General features: G+C 41.6%; 2 protein-coding genes and 1 long non-coding RNA gene across 3 annotated transcripts in view; 2 read left to right on the forward strand and 1 right to left on the reverse strand.

The window, feature by feature from the left end:
- Positions 1–793: 793 nt before the first annotated feature.
- Positions 794–18,518, reverse strand: part of obscna (obscurin, cytoskeletal calmodulin and titin-interacting RhoGEF a) — a 59,847-nt gene continuing 42,122 nt past the window's right edge. Inside the window, exons 57-67 of the mRNA XM_053503765.1 lie at positions 17,627–17,704; positions 15,903–17,541; positions 15,511–15,651; positions 15,265–15,387; positions 4,309–4,476; positions 4,120–4,225; positions 3,727–3,966; positions 2,950–3,173; positions 2,317–2,413; positions 1,664–1,813; positions 794–1,062 (exon numbers count right to left, since the gene is read on the reverse strand). Of these exons, the coding sequence (XP_053359740.1) occupies positions 882–1,062; positions 1,664–1,813; positions 2,317–2,413; positions 2,950–3,173; positions 3,727–3,966; positions 4,120–4,225; positions 4,309–4,476; positions 15,265–15,387; positions 15,511–15,651; positions 15,903–17,541; positions 17,627–17,704 (3,147 nt within the window). The 3' untranslated portion in view covers positions 794–881. The remainder of the gene's footprint in view (positions 1,063–1,663; positions 1,814–2,316; positions 2,414–2,949; positions 3,174–3,726; positions 3,967–4,119; positions 4,226–4,308; positions 4,477–15,264; positions 15,388–15,510; positions 15,652–15,902; positions 17,542–17,626; positions 17,705–18,518) is intronic.
- Positions 4,664–8,479, forward strand: LOC128530669 (zinc finger CCHC domain-containing protein 12-like). Its single transcript, XM_053504727.1, has 3 exons — positions 4,664–4,943; positions 5,032–5,095; positions 5,813–8,479. Exon 3 carries the CDS (start codon positions 6,427–6,429, stop codon positions 8,059–8,061), a length of 1,635 nt encoding a protein of 544 aa, XP_053360702.1. The 5' UTR covers positions 4,664–4,943; positions 5,032–5,095; positions 5,813–6,426; the 3' UTR covers positions 8,062–8,479.
- LOC128530670 (uncharacterized) lies at positions 12,279–14,520 on the forward strand. Its single transcript, XR_008361141.1, has 3 exons — positions 12,279–13,203; positions 13,292–13,355; positions 14,073–14,520. It is a non-coding gene; the product is annotated as an uncharacterized LOC128530670 (long non-coding RNA).

Genomic DNA, 18,518 nt, shown 5'->3' on the forward strand with positions numbered 1-18,518 from the left:
AACAAAATATTATCATGCATAAAAACTGAAAAAAGGAAAACAGCGATTTAAAATCATGCCATTTCTTAATTAGTTTTTTTTTTTATCTGACATTAATAAAGCTGTTTAAGTCACACAATAATGGATTCAATTTAAGACATATTTACTGCAATCATGCAATCATAATAATCACACACAAATCATGCTAATTATCTCAGTAATGAGGGAAATAAACTGTTCTCTGGTTCTCTAGGGATGTAAACAAAAATTATCTGTAAAAAAAACAACAACCTTGACATTAATTAAATCTGTCAATAGTTTAATTTTTAATAAGTAATAAATCTTCAGCAGGAGGCGGGGTGTCTTAAATACCTCTGGGTTTAAATGCATGACATTCAAGGATGACCAAAAACTATTTTAGTAAAAACTATTTTATGATCTTGTATGCTGTGGTGTATAATAAAGTGTAATACAGCCTCTTTAGAACATCAGTATTTGACGCACTTTATATGGCGGGTTACCGTACCCACCATTTTTATGTTGCACTGATTTTCAAAAAAAATAAAAATTTCACCTGATTTAGTCAAATAAATGCTGCATTCTAATGCTCAAAAATGTGCTTAACTGTCACTGTAGTGTTATTTATACTGGTAATGAATTGACAGAATATTAATGTTATGTTTCATGCACGTTATGACAACTGCTGTTTTGGTAATCTTTATAATTTCACATATCAATAGAAATAAGATAACAGCTAACAATTATAGTAAATCTTTTGTGCAAAAATAAAAACAAAAGAAAGAAAAAAAAATCTCAGAACCTAAATAGAATCAATAATATGTCTTACAGTCGTTTTGTCTGAGTGATCAGGAGGTCTGATTTGTTTTTATCTGCCTTTAATTTTATCTGAGTGGCAGGGTGACTTTGGTGCGAGTTCGGTCTCGTTTCGTCTCGCGTTCTTTTAGGAAAACCTGCAGCTTGTCAGTGGAGAAGCAGAGCACAGAGGCCGTGTGCTGTGACGGTTCTCTTGGTTCTCCCCGTAACCACGGGTCCTGGAGACACTGGGCAGCTGACGGCCTTCCCCTGGAGAAACGAAACATATCGTTTATTTAGATATTACTGAAAAAAGCCTGACAAAGTATATAGTCCTACAGTATGGACTCGTGTCTCAAATGTTTATACAGTATATTATCATGTGGTGTGCATCAGGGATCGATTCTAAATCCACTTATATTATAAATACCAGCTAAAAACTGTTTCTGCTTTTAGTTTTCATGATTAATTTTAAGATCCTGATTCATGATTTTGATTATTTTGGCAGTCTGGCCTCAACCTAAATGACCCCAACTCTTTCATTAAAAATAAGTCTGCTGCTCATTCCCAGGACATCAATGAGTGTTTATAGACGAGCAAAATAATGAGGAAATCGACCACTTTAAATTAATTAACTAGGAAAGATGGAAAAAAGTGTCAGATCCAAAACAATACCAAAAACTACAATTCCCAGTGCCTGAAATCAGGATCACCAAAGTTCTAACACACCTGTGACGAATTATGAAACCATATAAAAGAGACTTACAAACACACTGTTGTTGTTGCAAAGTTTACGCTCCCAGTGACTTGTTTCCAAGTCATTATTTGCCTTACACATGAGTTACTTTTTTTTAAAAAGATGAGAATGTACCCGGCCTTGCTGTTCAGCGTGCTCCTCAGGAAGTTGATGGCTCCCTCAGAAAGGCCTGGATAGCAGCGTCCGAACTGGATCTTACCCTTCTGGATGTTGCGATCTCTTTCCCAGTGGAGCTCAGAGTGGAACGGACTGTCGGCACTCAGCCTGAGCACGAGATGAAGTGAGGGAGGGAAGGACATCAGAAAGACATCAGGTCTATTTACATGTATTCGACATGCATGACCTTAAGATCTGCTGGAAGGACTAAAGGCTGATTAGTGGAAAGTTCTAAGCTTTCAAGTTGCAGGTTTAGAGGAAATTTCAGTTCACATTTGAATACATTCCCTATTTGCATCAGAATAAAAAAACATTTTCTGTCTGACTCACTAGTGATTTGTCTCATAACATAACACTAACAATTTCTGTTAAGATAAAAATTCAATAGTGGTTTTTATCACAAAATTATCTGATAATAAGGCCAAATGCTTCACAAGTGACTCAAAAGTGACCAGGTGATTCATTAAAACTTGACAAATGATTCACGAGTGAAAGAATTGTTTTGATAATATACAGTATATTGCCTCTTTAATGTATAAAATATATAGAATAAAACTCTTGATTTTTTTAAATATAGTACTGTTGTTAAATATACACGGAAGCTCGCTTACATAATGAACGCAAGAACACCGAGAGCCCAGATATCCGTCGCAGGACCGACACCGTGACCTTGCAAGATCTCAGGAGCTTTAGGAAGGACAATGTAAACTGACATACAGGACACACACATATAAAGAGAAAACATGTGACATAATCACCCACATACATACAGTTCACACCAATCAATCACATACACACAGTTACATTGCAATAGCAGAGAATTTAAGATAAAACTACAGTTTAATGAGTTTGATGTTGAGTATTTACACCACAATGACAGCAGTGCAGCTGCAAATCACACGTTTATATTATTAATGCACTAGATCTAATAGTTTACAGTTTCTATAGTTACATTTAATGCAACTGTAAACAGATAAAAAGCACTCTGTCTCTATGGCACTTAGTAACCTACTAACCAAGTGTAAGTATCCAATGTAATGTAATAGAAGTTTTCCAATGACGGAAACTTCAAAGCTTTTATTATTATTTTTATTTTTTATAACTCTCTCTGGATAAGAGCGTCTGCCAAATGCCTAAATGAAAATGTATTAATATGATGATTTTAAACAGATGCTTCTGACTCAAACAGGATATCTTATTTGAAACGGCCAGAGTAACTGATTAACGTTTGCTTCGCATTGTACCTTTGCTCTCCATCATCTCTTTGATGTGTTTGATGTTAAGGGCGTGGCCCGGAGTGAAGGACTGAGCAGATCCCAGGTCCACGATCTTCACCAGGCCACGCTCGTTCACCAGAATGTTATCGGAGCAGAGGTCGAGATGGACGATGTGGCATGCGTGCAGGTAATCCACACCACTCAGGAGCTGCCTCAACAACTCACACACGTGCTGCTCTGAATACAGATCCCTGCAGCACACAAACACACACCTCACAAACTTATTTAAATCTTCAATCTCTAACTTTTAGTTGGTGTAGTGGTTAGCACTGTCACCTTGCACCTCTATCTGGTGCACAGCAATGTCTATGTTTTGTAGAATGAGCTACGTTCGTGATTTGTTCACGTCTACAAATGTTCATAGAACCGCAGTCCATTTGTATTTGCAGAAATTGGTAACTCAAATGTTGGGGACTTACTGTATTTGTTTTCTTGCCCCTATCATGTGAACTGATTGGAGTGTTTCTTCTTCTTTTTAAGCATGCAACATCACTCATGCCTATTTCATTCATTCATTTATTTATTTATTTATACCAATCTGGATCTCTGATGTGACCAAATAAACCCAAAGGCTTTAAAAACCCCATGAAAGTGAAAGTAGATGCATTGCAATCTTGCTATCTTCAAAAACCTGTTTAGGAAACATCGAAGCCCTTAAGATATCATAAATGCAGAAACTGATGAGATCTGATCCCATTTCTAATCTAGACTTTGACCCTGTCTCTATAAAGAGAAGGTTCCGACCTCTCGGCCAGGCTGTAGAGGAGTTCTCTTCCGGTGCAGAGTTCCTCGATCAGCACCAGACAGGAGGGCGTGAGAATGGCAGCATGGAGCTGGACGAGGTTCGGGTGGCACAGTCTGCGCAGCACCTGGTACTCCCTCAGTACCAGCTGCCTCTGCTCAGGCCCGTTCGGTGTCAGCTTAGCTGCCAGAGTCTGGGAGCTCCTGCTGTCCTCGCACCGTGTCACCACACTGAATCGACCCCTACAGGAAAAAAAAAAAACACTCATCAATCAAACACACAAGTTTATTGACACTGCTAACCAATTCTTCCAATGTATGTGGTTTACTACACTGTGAAATTTTCAGCAATCCAGTGTGTGTGTGTGTGTGTGTGTGTGTGTGTGTGTAAAGAACCTGTTGATTTCAGACAGGAAGCTGTAGGACCTCTCTGAGCCAAGCCCTTCCAGCACAGTGATCATGGACCCGCTAGATTCCGTCAGGATCAGAGGAATGTGAGAGTCTGGATGTAAATAAAATGCAGACGGTTGTAAAAACACAACAAAAACAATCTGATAATGGCCTTAACTAGTGTTATAAGTTTACCTTCATATGGCACCGTCATTGACGCGGGTGGTGAAGGATCGCTGAACGGTCCCGACCCTGTTTTGTTAACGCAGGAGATGCGGAACACGTAGCCAGGTCCTCTAGGTAGCGCATTAGCAACGTAGCAACTATCTGTAACATTTTCTGACAGGTTTTTCCACTCATCACCTGGAAATAAAGCAAAATAGTGGAATATTAAGCAGTGACGATGTAACCCCAGTTAGTTTTGCATGACTCAGTAATGCACTACAACATTGTTATTGTCAAATTGTGATTCACAATTAGCCTGTTCATCACTAAATGGAGCTAAAGTAAATTCAAAATAAAAGATGAATGGTATAAATATAAGAATAAAACCCCGAGAAGTAAATGTAAGACTCCTACTGGTTAAGAGGGAGCAAGCCCCGCCCTCACCTGCTCTGTAGCGTCGCATGTGCTTACACACACACACACACACACACACACACAGAGAGACGGATGCGCATGAGACCAATGTTGATTTAAACTGAGTTATTGCTGGAAAAAAAAAACACAACTATTAACGTGATAAATTGAGCAAATATCCATACCGGAAATCTGCAAGGATTTCGGAGGGACGAACTTGGGTGAACTTTTTGAACTTCGGAATCAACGCGGTGAGTCGGAAGCTGTTAAGCTACACTTGAAGCTAAAAAGCTAGCAAAAAGTTAACGGGAAACATGATGACCAATTTCAATGTTGTAGATCTGCACGGGTGTGGATGAAGCGGACAGGATCTTCTCTAAGAGTGAACATTTGAAGCGCGCTGGTGAGTTAGATTGGGACTGGGCGAATCAGGCTAATGGGAAAGCTAACTAGCCTAATGCTCCTAGTTGTAGCTGGAGCCGACCATGTTTTCACTGTGGGAGAACACACAGTTTCTTTATAAAGTTTAACTACTTTGAGCACTCATCTAGTGTGCTGCTGATAGTTTAATATTACTTGTTGAATATTAAACGCACTAAAATAAGATGATGGGGAAGAAGTTAATTTTGATATTAAGGGTTATGAAGCTATTTTATTTTCTTGTTACAATGATGCTGGAGCAGCCCTGTATTGATGTTTCTGTATATTTTTTATGATGCTGCTGCCTTAACAAACTGTAAAACTACAGTCTGTGGATCTTTGTATATTTTTCTTAAATTTATTTTGTACATTAAGTGTAATCAACATATTGCTTCATTACTATGCAATGTAAAGCAATGCTCCTGGTCGTTCAGTTAAAGGAGCGGTACTGTAAAGATAACCTACCATAGTTTATGGTTTATTAATGATTTCTGATAGAAATGTGCACTATGATGATAAAATAAGATGATTGTGATTTAAAGATTGCATTCATGATTAACATGCACTGTCTAGATTAGTTAGAAATTAAAATGAATGTTTTGTGCTTGTTTAGTTAAAGCACTTGCATTATTTACACATATGGCCATATACATCACTATAGAGTGTGTGAATCGAATTGTAATAGCCCTGTTGTTTACAGGCTAGGTTTTTGTGGGACCGTGAGATCTGGATTTCTTCCTGACGAGGAAGATGGCGAGCCTTTCTTTTTGAATCGAACCGGAGCCATTCCGAGTTGGCCCAGAAGGGCAGGTCGCTCTTCTTTCATGAACAATCACAACAGTGCGGTAGGACGAAATCGCACCAATCACAGACTTTTGACTTTTGGGATTTTACTTGACTGAACACTGACTATTACGCTGGCAAGACTGACATATCTGAGCTCAGATAGGGTTGGGGAATTACTATTGCTGTTGTTTTTATTTTATATTTCCATTCCTGTAGAAAGAGTTGTTTACTCATTGTTATACATATCAATACAATTCAAGACAATTTTATCTGTGACTCCAGTCATTCTTCTCCATGCAACTCACTTTATCCCTCCTGCGAATCTAGCTATTGGCCCATTTTCTCCATTTTACCATAACCTACCCTACCCTATCCTGTAGCGGGCTACAGAAATTGGCGAGCCAGCCAGGAGGGTTGCAGAGTTGTTAGCCCACCCAAGATTTGATAAAACCTTTAAGAGTGCCTGGAGCTTCACAGTTACTTGTTTTTTTTCTTTTCCAACTACTGGTGCTTTCACATGCCCTAACAATGGAAGTTGTGAAAACAGAGAATGTTAAAGTTCAAAATGCTGTTTTGGTCAGTGGTTTAACTAACACAGACATTGATAACGAAATAATTGAGTTCTTAGAAGCTTTCGGTCCTGTCAGTAGGCACATTAAATTACCAACGGGGGGTCAGATTATTGTGGAGTTTCAACATGAGGCTACTGTTAAGGAACTAGAGAAAAGGTATTTGCCTTGTGACAGACCTTGCACAGTAAAACCAGAAGTCATCTATCGCATACGAGACCTAGCCAGTGCATATAGCATTGAAACCAGCGCATCAGCTACTGTAACTTACCTGTCACAGCTTAAAGACGTGGCAGCACGAAGCAACCGATCGTTTAAAGACCTTTTGATGGATGAGCTAGCTAAAATTGGAGAGTCGTTGGGAGGGGAGGTCCACACAGCTGAGCCTTCCACAGAACAAGAGCCAGTGTTCCGCAGGGATGAGGCCCTACCTTCTCCCCCTTTAACAGCCAATAGTGACCATGTAAGCGCGTGGGATGATGCTCACCCACCTGTAGAGGCTGAGAGACCAACCCCTCAGATTCCCACCAACCTCTTAAGCACCCCTGAAGTGCAGCGAGTTATTGTAGAGCACATTGTTAAAAGCAGCGACGTTGTTCCCTCACCAAACTCGCAATACAGACTAAAACCTTTTTCAGGGAGAGTTCCACATCCTCATTTCGAAACTGATTATGACACTTGGCGCAGCAGCGTAGAGTTTTGCTTGACCGATCCCTCATTCACCGAAACTCAAGTTGTGCGAAAAATTGTTGAAAGTCTTTCACCCCCTGCAGCAGACCTGGTGAAAGCTCTTGGTCCAAAAGCAAACCCCAAAACTTACCTCGAACATCTTGATTCTGCTTATGCAACTGTAGAGGACGGTGATGAACTCTTTGCTCGCTTCTTAAACACCAACCAAAACGGAGGCGAAAAACCCTCATATTACCTGCAAAGATTGCACACCGTGTTAAACCTAGTAATAAAGAGAGACGGAATTGCGTCTAGTGATGTTAATAAGCAGCTCTTGAGACAATTTTGCAGAGGGTGTTGGGACAGCTCATTGATTGCAAACCTTCAGCTCGAACAAAAGAAAGACGATCCACCTCATTTTGCGGAGCTACTTCTCCAATTACGCACAGAAGAGGACAAACAGGCGAGTAAAGCAAACCGCATGAAACAACATTTGGGGGTACAAAAGACTCGTGCGTATTCCAGCATGCAAACTACGTGCCCTCAAGGTAGGAATGATTATGAGCATGAGATGGATCACAATTCTGCCGATCTCCAGAAGCAAATTGCTGACCTCAGGACTCAAATCGCACAGCTCAGAGCTGACAAGACAGAGAAAAGATCAAAGAAACCCCAGAAGGAAGCAAAACCGAACTTGAGTACCAAAACTCATGACAAGCTAGAACGAATACCACAAATCGCTGCCGTGTCAGCCAAACCCAAACCTGGATATTGTTTCAAGTGTGGGGAGGACGGTCATATCGCCTCTAACTGTAGTAATGAGGCGAACCCAGCATTAGTAGCCGCTAAAAGGAATGCCCTCAGACACAAGCAGCGGGAATGGGAACTATCAAGACCAGTCGGTGAGTCTTTTCATTTAAACTAGAAGGAGCCCCTGTCGCGGGACAGATGGGTGCTAAAATTGAACCAAGTCCCACTAAGACAAGGACAACAAAAGCTCAATGTAAAACAGCTAATATTCACTCAGTGCCTAAACTTCCCAAAAGGCTTGTGGGTGAAAAATGCACAGCCCGAATTGTTATCAATGGTGTTGAATGTAGTTGCTTGCTTGACTCAGGTTCTCAAGTAACCACTATTGCCCAGTCTTTCTATCAAGAACACTTACCAGATCATCCTATAAAACCCATCAGTGATCTCCTAGAGGTCGAATGTGCGAATGGTCAGACAGTCCCCTACTTGGGATACATCGAGACGAGTATCGCGTTTCCCAAAGCTCTCGATCAGTCAGAGCTTGAACTAACTACTCTCGCCTTAGTTGTCCCTGACATTCGCTCAAACTCAGACACACCTCTACTCATTGGCACAAACACACTTGACCCCTTATATGAGCATCTTTGTGAGAGCACCTTACCTGACTTTAAGGTACTCCCTTATGGATACCAGCAAGTGCTGAAGACATTAGCGTCCAGAAAAAGACAAACTGACAGTGGAAAGATTGGTTTGGTAAAACTTCGAGGTAGAACCCAAAAAGTGCTTCTTGCAAATCAAAAGCTACTACTGGAAGGTTTTGTGCATGCTAGTCACGCTAAGCCTGAACAGTGTGCAATTACTGAACAGCCCACCACCTGCTCCCTACCTGGTGGTGTGTTTGTAGATTGTTGCTTTATATCTCTGCCAAAGCACAGTTCTTATAAAGTTCCTGTGGTGCTGAGAAATGAGACCAACCATGACATTACGTTGCCCACTAACTGTGTAATTGCTGAGTTAGTTGCACCTGATTGTGTCATTTCATGTCCTGAGCCTGAGAAAGGTGACCCAAAGGTGTCTGCAACGTGTAACTCTCTGCAACAGGCCTCAAACTCAAGGCCTCCTCTCAGTTTCGATTTTGGTGAATCACCCCTATCTGAAGAGTGGAAGGAGAGGATAACTAAGAAGTTAAACACTTTCTCCGATGTTTTTTCACAAAATGATCTTGATTTTGGACACGCCACACATATAAGACATCACATCAACTTAAAAGACAAAACCCCCTTCAAACAAAGATCTCGCCCGATTCATCCTAATGATTACGAGGCAGTTAAAAAACACTTACAAGCCCTCTTAGATGCAGGTATAATCAGAGAATCTGAATCTCCATTCTCATCACCTATTGTGGTGGTCAGGAAAAAGAATGGTGATGTGCGTTTATGCATCGATTTTAGGAAGCTTAACTTGCAGACCATCCGCGATGCATATGCCCTGCCGAACTTAGAGGAGTCATTTTCTGCGCTTGCGGGATCTCAGTGGTTCTCAGTGATGGACCTTAAGTCAGGGTACTATCAGATCGAGATGTGTGAAAAGGATAAGTCAAAGACAGCCTTTGTGTGCCCCTTTGGGTTCTACGAATTTAATCGTATGCCTCAGGGAATAACAAATGCACCGAGCACTTTTCAAAGGCTTATGGAAAAGTGTATGAAAGACATCAACCTGAAAGAAGTGTTAGTCTTTTTAGATGATTTAATAGTCTTTTCCAGTTCCCTTGAAGATCACGAGACCCGACTCATTCATGTGCTTGAGCGACTTCGAGAGTACGGCCTCAAACTCTCGCCCGACAAATGTCGGTTCTTTCAAACAGCAGTCCGTTATCTAGGCCACATTGTATCTAGAGATGGCGTAAAGACCGACCCCGAAAAAGTTGAAGCACTCAAAACCTGGCCAAGACCCCAAACCTTAAAAGAACTCCAATCGTTTCTAGGTTTTACCGGTTACTACCGGAGATTTGTTAAAGACTACTCCAAAATTGTCAAGCCCTTGACCTCCCTGACAGCTGGTTATCCTCCAAAACGAAAGCATTGTAAAAACCCACCGAATGATCCAAAGTATCTGAACCCTAAAGAACCTTTTGGTGATCGTTGGGGACAAGAATGCCAGAAATCGTTTCAAACTATTATTGAAAAACTCACCACTTCACCAGTCCTTGGGTATGCCGATGCAAAGCACCCTTATTTGGTGCACACAGATGCCAGCACAACCGGACTTGGGGCAGCTCTTTATCAAGTGCAAAATGGAACCACACAGGTTATAGCCTATGCAAGTCGTGGTCTATCCCGTAGTGAGGCTAGATACCCTGCCCACAAGCTAGAATTCCTGGCTTTAAAATGGGCCATAACCGACAAGTTTCATGACTATTTATATGGGACCACATTTACAGTTATTACCGACAATAACCCATTAACTTACCTTCTAACTACAGCAAAGCTCGACGCCACGAGTTATCGCTGGTTGGCTGCATTGTCCACCTATAACTTTGACATTAAGTATAGAGCTGGGAGACAAAATCTCGATGCAGATGGACTATCTAGGAAACCACATGACGAACCAGAGGACGATCCAGTCTTTGCTGAGGAATGTCAACGCATTGATAAGTTCAGATCCCATCTCTTGTCCTCAGTCAAGGATGTTGAGCTCCAACTCCAATCCAATACTGTGATGGCAGCCTGTCAAAGACATATGGCTTTGGATCAGAATGAACCCTCTTGTGCTCTAGTCCAGTCACTGGCCATGTCTGCAGTTGCCATTCCAGACATGTTCCAAGAAGAAGGCCACGATAACAACCTCTTAGCCTTACCTAGATACACCCATGCTGATCTTATCAACCTGCAAAGAACAGATCCAGCCATTAGTGAAGTCATCAAGTTGCTGGCAGCTGATTCCAGGCCGCCAGCCAATATTAAGTCTCAGTCCCGTGATGTTCTCCTGTTTTTAAGGGAGTGGAACCGTCTTGAGTTTCAAAATGACTTACTGTACCGAAAACGGCAGTTGGGGCCAGAGACCTGGTCGCAGTTAGTCCTTCCTGAGTCCTTACGCCCCACAGTTATGTGCAATCTTCATGACAACATGGGGCATTTAGGGGTCGAGCGCACGCTGGAACTCATTCGGTCTCGGTTCTACTGGCCAAAAATGGCGATTGATGTTGAAAAGAAAGTGAAAGGGTGCGAGAGATGTGTCCGTAGGAAAGCCCTGCCAGACAAGGCTGCTCCTCTGGTAAATATCACAACTTCCAGGCCTATGGAGCTAGTCTGCATGGACTTCCTCTCAATAGAGCCCGATAGTAAAAACACTAAAGATGTCCTAGTGATCACGGATCATTTTACAAAGTACGCTGTGTCCATTCCAACCAGAGATCAGAAAGCCACCACCGTTGCAAAGAACTTATGGGATAACTTTCTAGTCCATTACGGCTTTCCAGAGCGACTTCATAGCGACCAAGGGAGAGACTTTGAATCGCGTACAATCAAAGAACTATGTTCCCTGCTCGGTATTCGCAAAGTCCGAACAAGTCCGTATCATCCTCGTGGCAACCCTGTTGAGCGATACAATCGCACATTACTCGGTATGCTCGGTACCCTGAAAGACACCGAGAAGCATCACTGGCGTGACTTCGTAAAACCACTTACTCATGCCTATAACTGTACGAAAAATGACGTAACGGGATATTCTCCTTACGAATTAATGTTTGGTAGACAACCCCGTTTGCCCATTGATATTGCCTTTGGCCTGCCACAACCAAACAAGCCACACTTGACTCACTCTCAGTACGTCAAGCAGTTGAAAAGCTACCTCGAACAGAGCTATGTAATAGCCATAAAAAACTCCCAGAAAGTAGCTGAAAAGAACAAGAAACGGTTTGACAAAATCATTCGTGAATCCACACTAGATGTGGGAGACCGAGTCTTGGTTCGAAATCTCCGCTTGAGAGAAAAGCACAAATTGGCAGACAAATGGGAGCAAACAGTGTATATTGTTACCAAACAAATGGAAAACTTACCTGTATATACTGTAAAACCGGAAAAAGGGGATGGACCCAACAGAACACTCCACAGAGATCTGTTACTTCCCTGCGGATTTCTCTCACCAATAGAGCATAAACCCGAGCGAGTCACCAAACCAAACAGACCACGCACAAGACAAAGTTCAGCTCTGGAAATTGACACCGACCAAGCACTTGAAGAGGAGGATGAGCTTTATTACCCTGAAACCCCCCAAGTGGAAGACAGACAATTTTACCAAGTACGTGTCATGCCATCAACACAAGGATTCAAACCAGACAAAGACTCTGTAAATGATAAAGAACGACCTAATACATTACTGGAAACGTACTTACCTGAGCAAGAGACTGGGAACGAAATTGAAACATATTTACCTGAAGATGAAACTGGAAGTTCAACTGACACCAATTTACCTCAGACAGAACGTGAAAGTGAAGCAAACTTACCACGAAGGGAAAGTGACCCAAGCCTACAAAACAACATACCATGTGAGACTGAAACAGATACTCAAAAAGGAAAAAATGTTTTGTTGACCAGTTTGTCAGATTCACCGTTGTCAGAGGACTCAACTAATCAACCTTCACCTGAAAGACAAGTTGAAAATGAGGACGAAACTGAAACTTTCCAAACAGAAACACAGGTCAGACGATCTGAAAGAATTCGCCAACCGTCCCAAAGACTCACTTATCCTCAGCTAGGTAACCCACTAGTAACAGTGGTTAAATCACTCTTTCAAGGATTGAACAAAGCTCTTATTGACTCCCTTGTTCCTGATGTAGCCTATCCCACTAGAGCCATGCACGGGGACGTACATGAGATTTAAGAGGGGAGGATGTAACCCCAGTTAGTTTTGCATGACTCAGTAATGCACTACAACATTGTTATTGTCAAATTGTGATTCACAATTAGCCTGTTCATCACTAAATGGAGCTAAAGTAAATTCAAAATAAAAGATGAATGGTATAAATATAAGAATAAAACCCCGAGAAGTAAATGTAAGACTCCTACTGGTTAAGAGGGAGCAAGCCCCGCCCTCACCTGCTCTGTAGCGTCGCATGTGCTTACACACACACACACACACACACACACACAGAGAGACGGATGCGCATGAGACCAATGTTGATTTAAACTGAGTTATTGCTGGAAAAAAAAAACACAACTATTAACGTGATAAATTGAGCAAATATCCATACCGGAAATCTGCAAGGATTTCGGAGGGACGAACTTGGATGAACTTTTTGAACTTCGGAATCAACGCGGTGAGTCGGAAGCTGTTAAGCTACACTTGAAGCTAAAAAGCTAGCAAGAAGTTAACGGGAAACATGATGACCAATTTCAATGTTGTAGATCTGCACGGGTGTGGATGAAGCGGACAGGATCTTCTCTAAGAGTGAACATTTGAAGCGCGCTGGTGAGTTAGATTGGGACTGGGCGAATCAGGCTAATGGGAAAGCTAACTAGCCTAATGCTCCTAGTTGTAGCTGGAGCCGACCATGTTTTCACTGTGGGAGAACACACAGTTTCTTTATAAAGTTTAACTACTTTGAGCACTCATCTAGTGTGCTGCTGATAGTTTAATATTACTTGTTGAATATTAAACGCACTAAAATAAGATGATGGGGAAGAAGTTAATTTTGATATTAAGGGTTATGAAGCTATTTTATTTTCTTGTTACAATGATGCTGGAGCAGCCCTGTATTGATGTTTCTGTATATTTTTTATGATGCTGCTGCCTTAACAAACTGTAAAACTACAGTCTGTGGATCTTTGTATATTTTTCTTAAATTTATTTTGTACATTAAGTGTAATCAACATATTGCTTCATTACTATGCAATGTAAAGCAATGCTCCTGGTCGTTCAGTTAAAGGAGCGGTACTGTAAAGATAACCTACCATAGTTTATGGTTTATTAATGATTTCTGATAGAAATGTGCACTATGATGATAAAATAAGATGATTGTGATTTAAAGATTGCATTCATGATTAACATGCACTGTCTAGATTAGTTAGAAATTAAAATGAATGTTTTGTGCTTGTTTAGTTAAAGCACTTGCATTATTTACACATATGGCCATATACATCACTATAGAGTGTGTGAATCGAATTGTAATAGCCCTGTTGTTTACAGGCTAGGTTTTTGTGGGACCGTGAGATCTGGATTTCTTCCTGACGAGGAAGATGGCGAGCCTTTCTTTTTGAATCGAACCGGAGCCATTCCGAGTTGGCCCAGAAGGGCAGGTCGCTCTTCTTTCATGAACAATCACAACAGTGCGGTAGGACGAAATCGCACCAATCACAGACTTTTGACTTTTGGGATTTTACTTGACTGAACACTGACTATTACGCTGGCAAGACTGACATATCTGAGCTCAGATAGGGTTGGGGAATTACTATTGCTGTTGTTTTTATTTTATATTTCCATTCCTGTAGAAAGAGTTGTTTACTCATTGTTATACATATCAATACAATTCAAGACAATTTTATCTGTGACTCCAGTCATTCTTCTCCATGCAACTCACTTTATCCCTCCTGCGAATCTAGCTATTGGCCCATTTTCTCCATTTTACCATAACCTACCCTACCCTATCCTGTAGCGGGCTACAACATGGTTTGTTAATAAAATAAGGTTTTTGTTATTACAGCAAAGTTCCCCAAAGAAAACGATTATTAACAGTGACATGGTGTAACAAAATACAAGGGGCGATCAAGTCAAAATGAGACTTTTCATTGCGCAAGAATAAAAGCCATGATCAGACTACCTGCTTGGCGTCTGAAACACTGGCCTCCCAGGAACTCCTTTAATGGCCCAAAACATGGTAAAATGGTCACTCCCAGCTAAGTTCCCGTATGTGTGAGTGGTGTTGGTGTATGATTGTGTGTACAGCTCCCACACATAAATGCATCTCTTCTGCAAGTTGACGACAAGTTATCTGCCGATTTGCAAGGCATTCCACTGACCAAATGTTCACAGGAACGACTACAGCGGCTTTCAAGCCACCTTTGCCTGGGATCGTCATTCACGTATGGATGACCTTTAAAACATTTGCACCATTCAAATGTTTTACTACGACTAAGAGTCTTATTACTGTACTGTGCTTGATGTCTTCTGGAAATGTCGCGGTTTGACTTGAACACCCTCATATAATACTTAGGCTAACATTAGCTTGGTTGTATAAGACTGTCCTCAGTGATTGCTGTTCATGTAACCCTGATGAATGACACGTGATCCTGGATTCAACATAAAGGGCTTTACCAGTTTTTTTATATCATGAAACGTTGCATGATGATACACTGTGACATAATCGCTTCTTGTTTCTTACCGTTGATGCTATATTGTATGCAATATGTGACAGGATCACTGCATCGCACTGGATTCCAGAAAACCAGAGCTCCGCCACTAGCCAGCTGGATCACATCTGGTTTCAATGGCTTAGCTGGAATTCCTGGAAAAAATATTACATAAACGATTCATAGAAAGAGAGTCCTAGGTTGCAATTTATGATGAGGAATTATTGCAGCTCTTCGTTTGGTGTCTATGCCGAGTGCGCTCCAAAATCTGTCCATACCTTTGCTCTTTTTGAAGGTTGGCACTTTGAGAGAGAAGAGCTTTTGCTTTTTTGGAGAGCTTCCTGAGAATGGATCTGATGGAAAATAATCTGAGGTGATGGTTGTTTTCTCAGGTGGAACGGGATTCTTCACGATTAGCCCTGGTACAGCAGAGATAATCAGATGTTTTAGGATCTAGCTCTTTCCGACCAGAACCAGCAAACCCAAATATTTTGTCAATGGTAACTTGACCTGTAAAGGATCTAAGCTAGGAATTCGTAAGTGTTGGCTTCAAATCAATTAAACTGTAGCCTGGATCTATGCTGTAATGTTTTACAATAAACATCAGCAGGGCATCGAAAATTAATTATGAATTATTTTATAGATATTACATTTGCAATTTGTGTTATACCCTGTTTCTCCTCCTTCCTCTCTTTACTGGACTGCCTGGTGAACAGTTTGGTGATGTTGGATGCCGAAGCCCTTATCTTCTTTCTCAGGGTCAAGAGAGGGGTCTTCTGCTCTGCACTTGAGCCGTCCTCAACCTTATTTTCATATCCCTCGGTTTGAGAGCTGGATGGTCCTGGGGTCCAGGACTTTCTGCGAAAGATCTTCATGAATCCAAATTTGCCTGACTTGTCACTCTGAGGTTTGAGCTTTAGTGCTGGGACTGAAGAGTGCCTCTGAAGTACCTCTCGGTTCAGTGGGGTCTCTGATGCAGGTCGCATGGGAATTGCGGAGGAACTTCGTCTCAATGCAACACTGCTTTTGCTCATTGTTGTGCTGTGTGTGCGCTGTTGTAGTGGTACTTGCCGGAGATTCTCCAAAACTCTCTCTCTCAAAATGTCCTCATCGTCAGAGTCCTGTGAGAGAGAGAGCTCTGAGGCTTTTCCTAATGATGGAGCCACCAGGTTCTCCTCTGATTCATCGTATGCTCTGTGGTGTCTCCATGAAATTTGGAGATGGCTCAAAGACTGTCCAGTATTGGTGCTGGTTCTGCTGGAAGCATCTGAGTCATGCTCAAAGGATTCTGCAAGGGACAGCTGTGAACCTGCTACATTTCTGTCTTCTTCCATTACTATTGGTGCTTCTTCCTCTGCAATGTGTGAATGGCTGTCCTCTAAAGAAGAACCCATGATAGCCTTGTGAGACTGTGATGGACTTTTTGATATCTTATTCACTGAAACCTCAGAGGCTTCATCTTCCTCCTCATAGAGGAACTTATTATTATGTTTTAATTCTAGCTCTTGCCCATCATCTCCCAGAGAAATCCTTGATGATTCATCCAGGGACCTGCTTCTCCTTTGGGTATGGGAGTTTGGATAGACAGGACTCACCCATCTGTCCAATGAGCAAGACTTGGACGAAAGTGTGGAACCTCTCCTATATCTAAGAGCAGTTTCAGAATCTGGAGAATCCTCTACGTACTCTATAAGAGGTTCATTTACCCGTCCAGACAGGCTTGAGCGCAGCGTCCTGCGTACTCTGTCCTGTTTCCTGGTTTTGAGTTTGTCCCGGAGCATCATGTAGCGGGCAGACATGGGTGAGAGCTGCCTTTCACTGTTGTAGAAGGTGCTCTTGATCAAACTACCACGAGGGATTGGTGTTCCACTGGGCACATTATCATCTTTAGAAAGAGGCAAAGTTGAATAAACGTCTTTGATCTCCCTCGTAGATAGTTTGGGAGATGGTGAGGGCGTCTTGTTAGCTTGCTCACTCATAGGAATCATTAAAGCTCCTCTCCTCACTCGACTCATTATTAGATCCTCTTCATCTCCTTTTCGAACTGAGGATCGTTTAGGAAGATAGGCATACGGATAATACTCCAAACTATCTTCTTCACTGTCCTCCTCTTCCTCCTGGCTGATGTTCTGAAAGAAGCCCCAGGCATCAGTCTCATCATATTCAGAGGAGGAACCAGTGCTCAAGGAGGTACTGCTGGTATTCCGATTGTCTCTTGGGGCTGTAATGGAGACCTCACATGGCGGAGCGTCCAGCAGCTCAGAGATCGGCCTCAGGGTGAGGACTGAGCCGAGACCTGTCAGAGAGCGCTGGGAGAAGAAGAGACGTTAGCCTTTTTTATCAAGGTCACAAGGCTGTACAAGGTTGTGTATAAAAGCCTCTGTACTGATTTACCTGCCACTTTCTTCTAGAGATAAAAGATTTTAAACTCTTTGTATCAATAGTGTCAAACAGCTCCTCTTCACACTGACCCTAGATGTAAAAGATTTTAAAACATTATTTTACAAAACAATTAATAAATTTTTTTATATTTAATTCTATATTTCACATTTATTTCATATTTATCCTTTCAGATTACCTGTGGGGCTGAAATTAAAGAATGATCGTCATCGACCTAAACATGTTTTAGTGAGTACACGGCAGATTAAAGATTGGAAGGATGTTCCAGGTGTTTAAGGGGAAGGTAGTGTCTCAGTTTGCTAGGTTGCTGCCGGATCTGAGGATCCGGGTTTGATACATACATTTTTTAAATGTTAATCTTTGAGATATTATGAAATTGTATAATATGTTTCCTCTAGCCAATTTGTCTCTTAAGCAAGGCCCTTAACCCTGTCTCCTCCAGGGGGGCAGTAAAATGGCTGATCCTGCGCTCAGACCAAAAGCTCCCCCAAAGTTTTTGGATTATTCATATTCACTCATTCATTTTCTATACCGTTCAAAAGTTTGGGGTGACTTTCTAACTCCATGATGGTTCCTGACTATTATTTCTTTCTACATTGTAAAGGCTGAAGGCATTCAAAAAATGCATTAATCTCCTTGGAACAGTTAATGGTGAGATGTTTCTGCTACTTCTGCTCTGTAAAGACTTCATAACGCCTCTAATCTGAGGTGCTGTTAATTGGTCATTTTTCAGGCTGATAACTCTAAATGAACTTCTCGTCTGCGGCAGAGGTAGGTTTTGGTCTCGCCCACCTGGGACGGCCTTCATGAAAGCCAGTTTCATTATGGTGCTGGACGGTTTTTGCAAATGCACTTGACGATACTGTTCTTGCAAGAACTATTACAG

This window comes from Clarias gariepinus, chromosome 9, assembly GCF_024256425.1.
Source record: "Clarias gariepinus isolate MV-2021 ecotype Netherlands chromosome 9, CGAR_prim_01v2, whole genome shotgun sequence".
Classification (NCBI taxonomy): Eukaryota; Metazoa; Chordata; class Actinopteri; order Siluriformes; family Clariidae; genus Clarias; species Clarias gariepinus.

Bases quoted from the DNA above. Each gene is read 5' to 3' on its own strand.
- LOC128530669 (XM_053504727.1), top strand. From the start codon at position 6,427: ATGGAAGTTGTGAAAACAGAGAATGTTAAAGTTCAAAATGCTGTTTTG.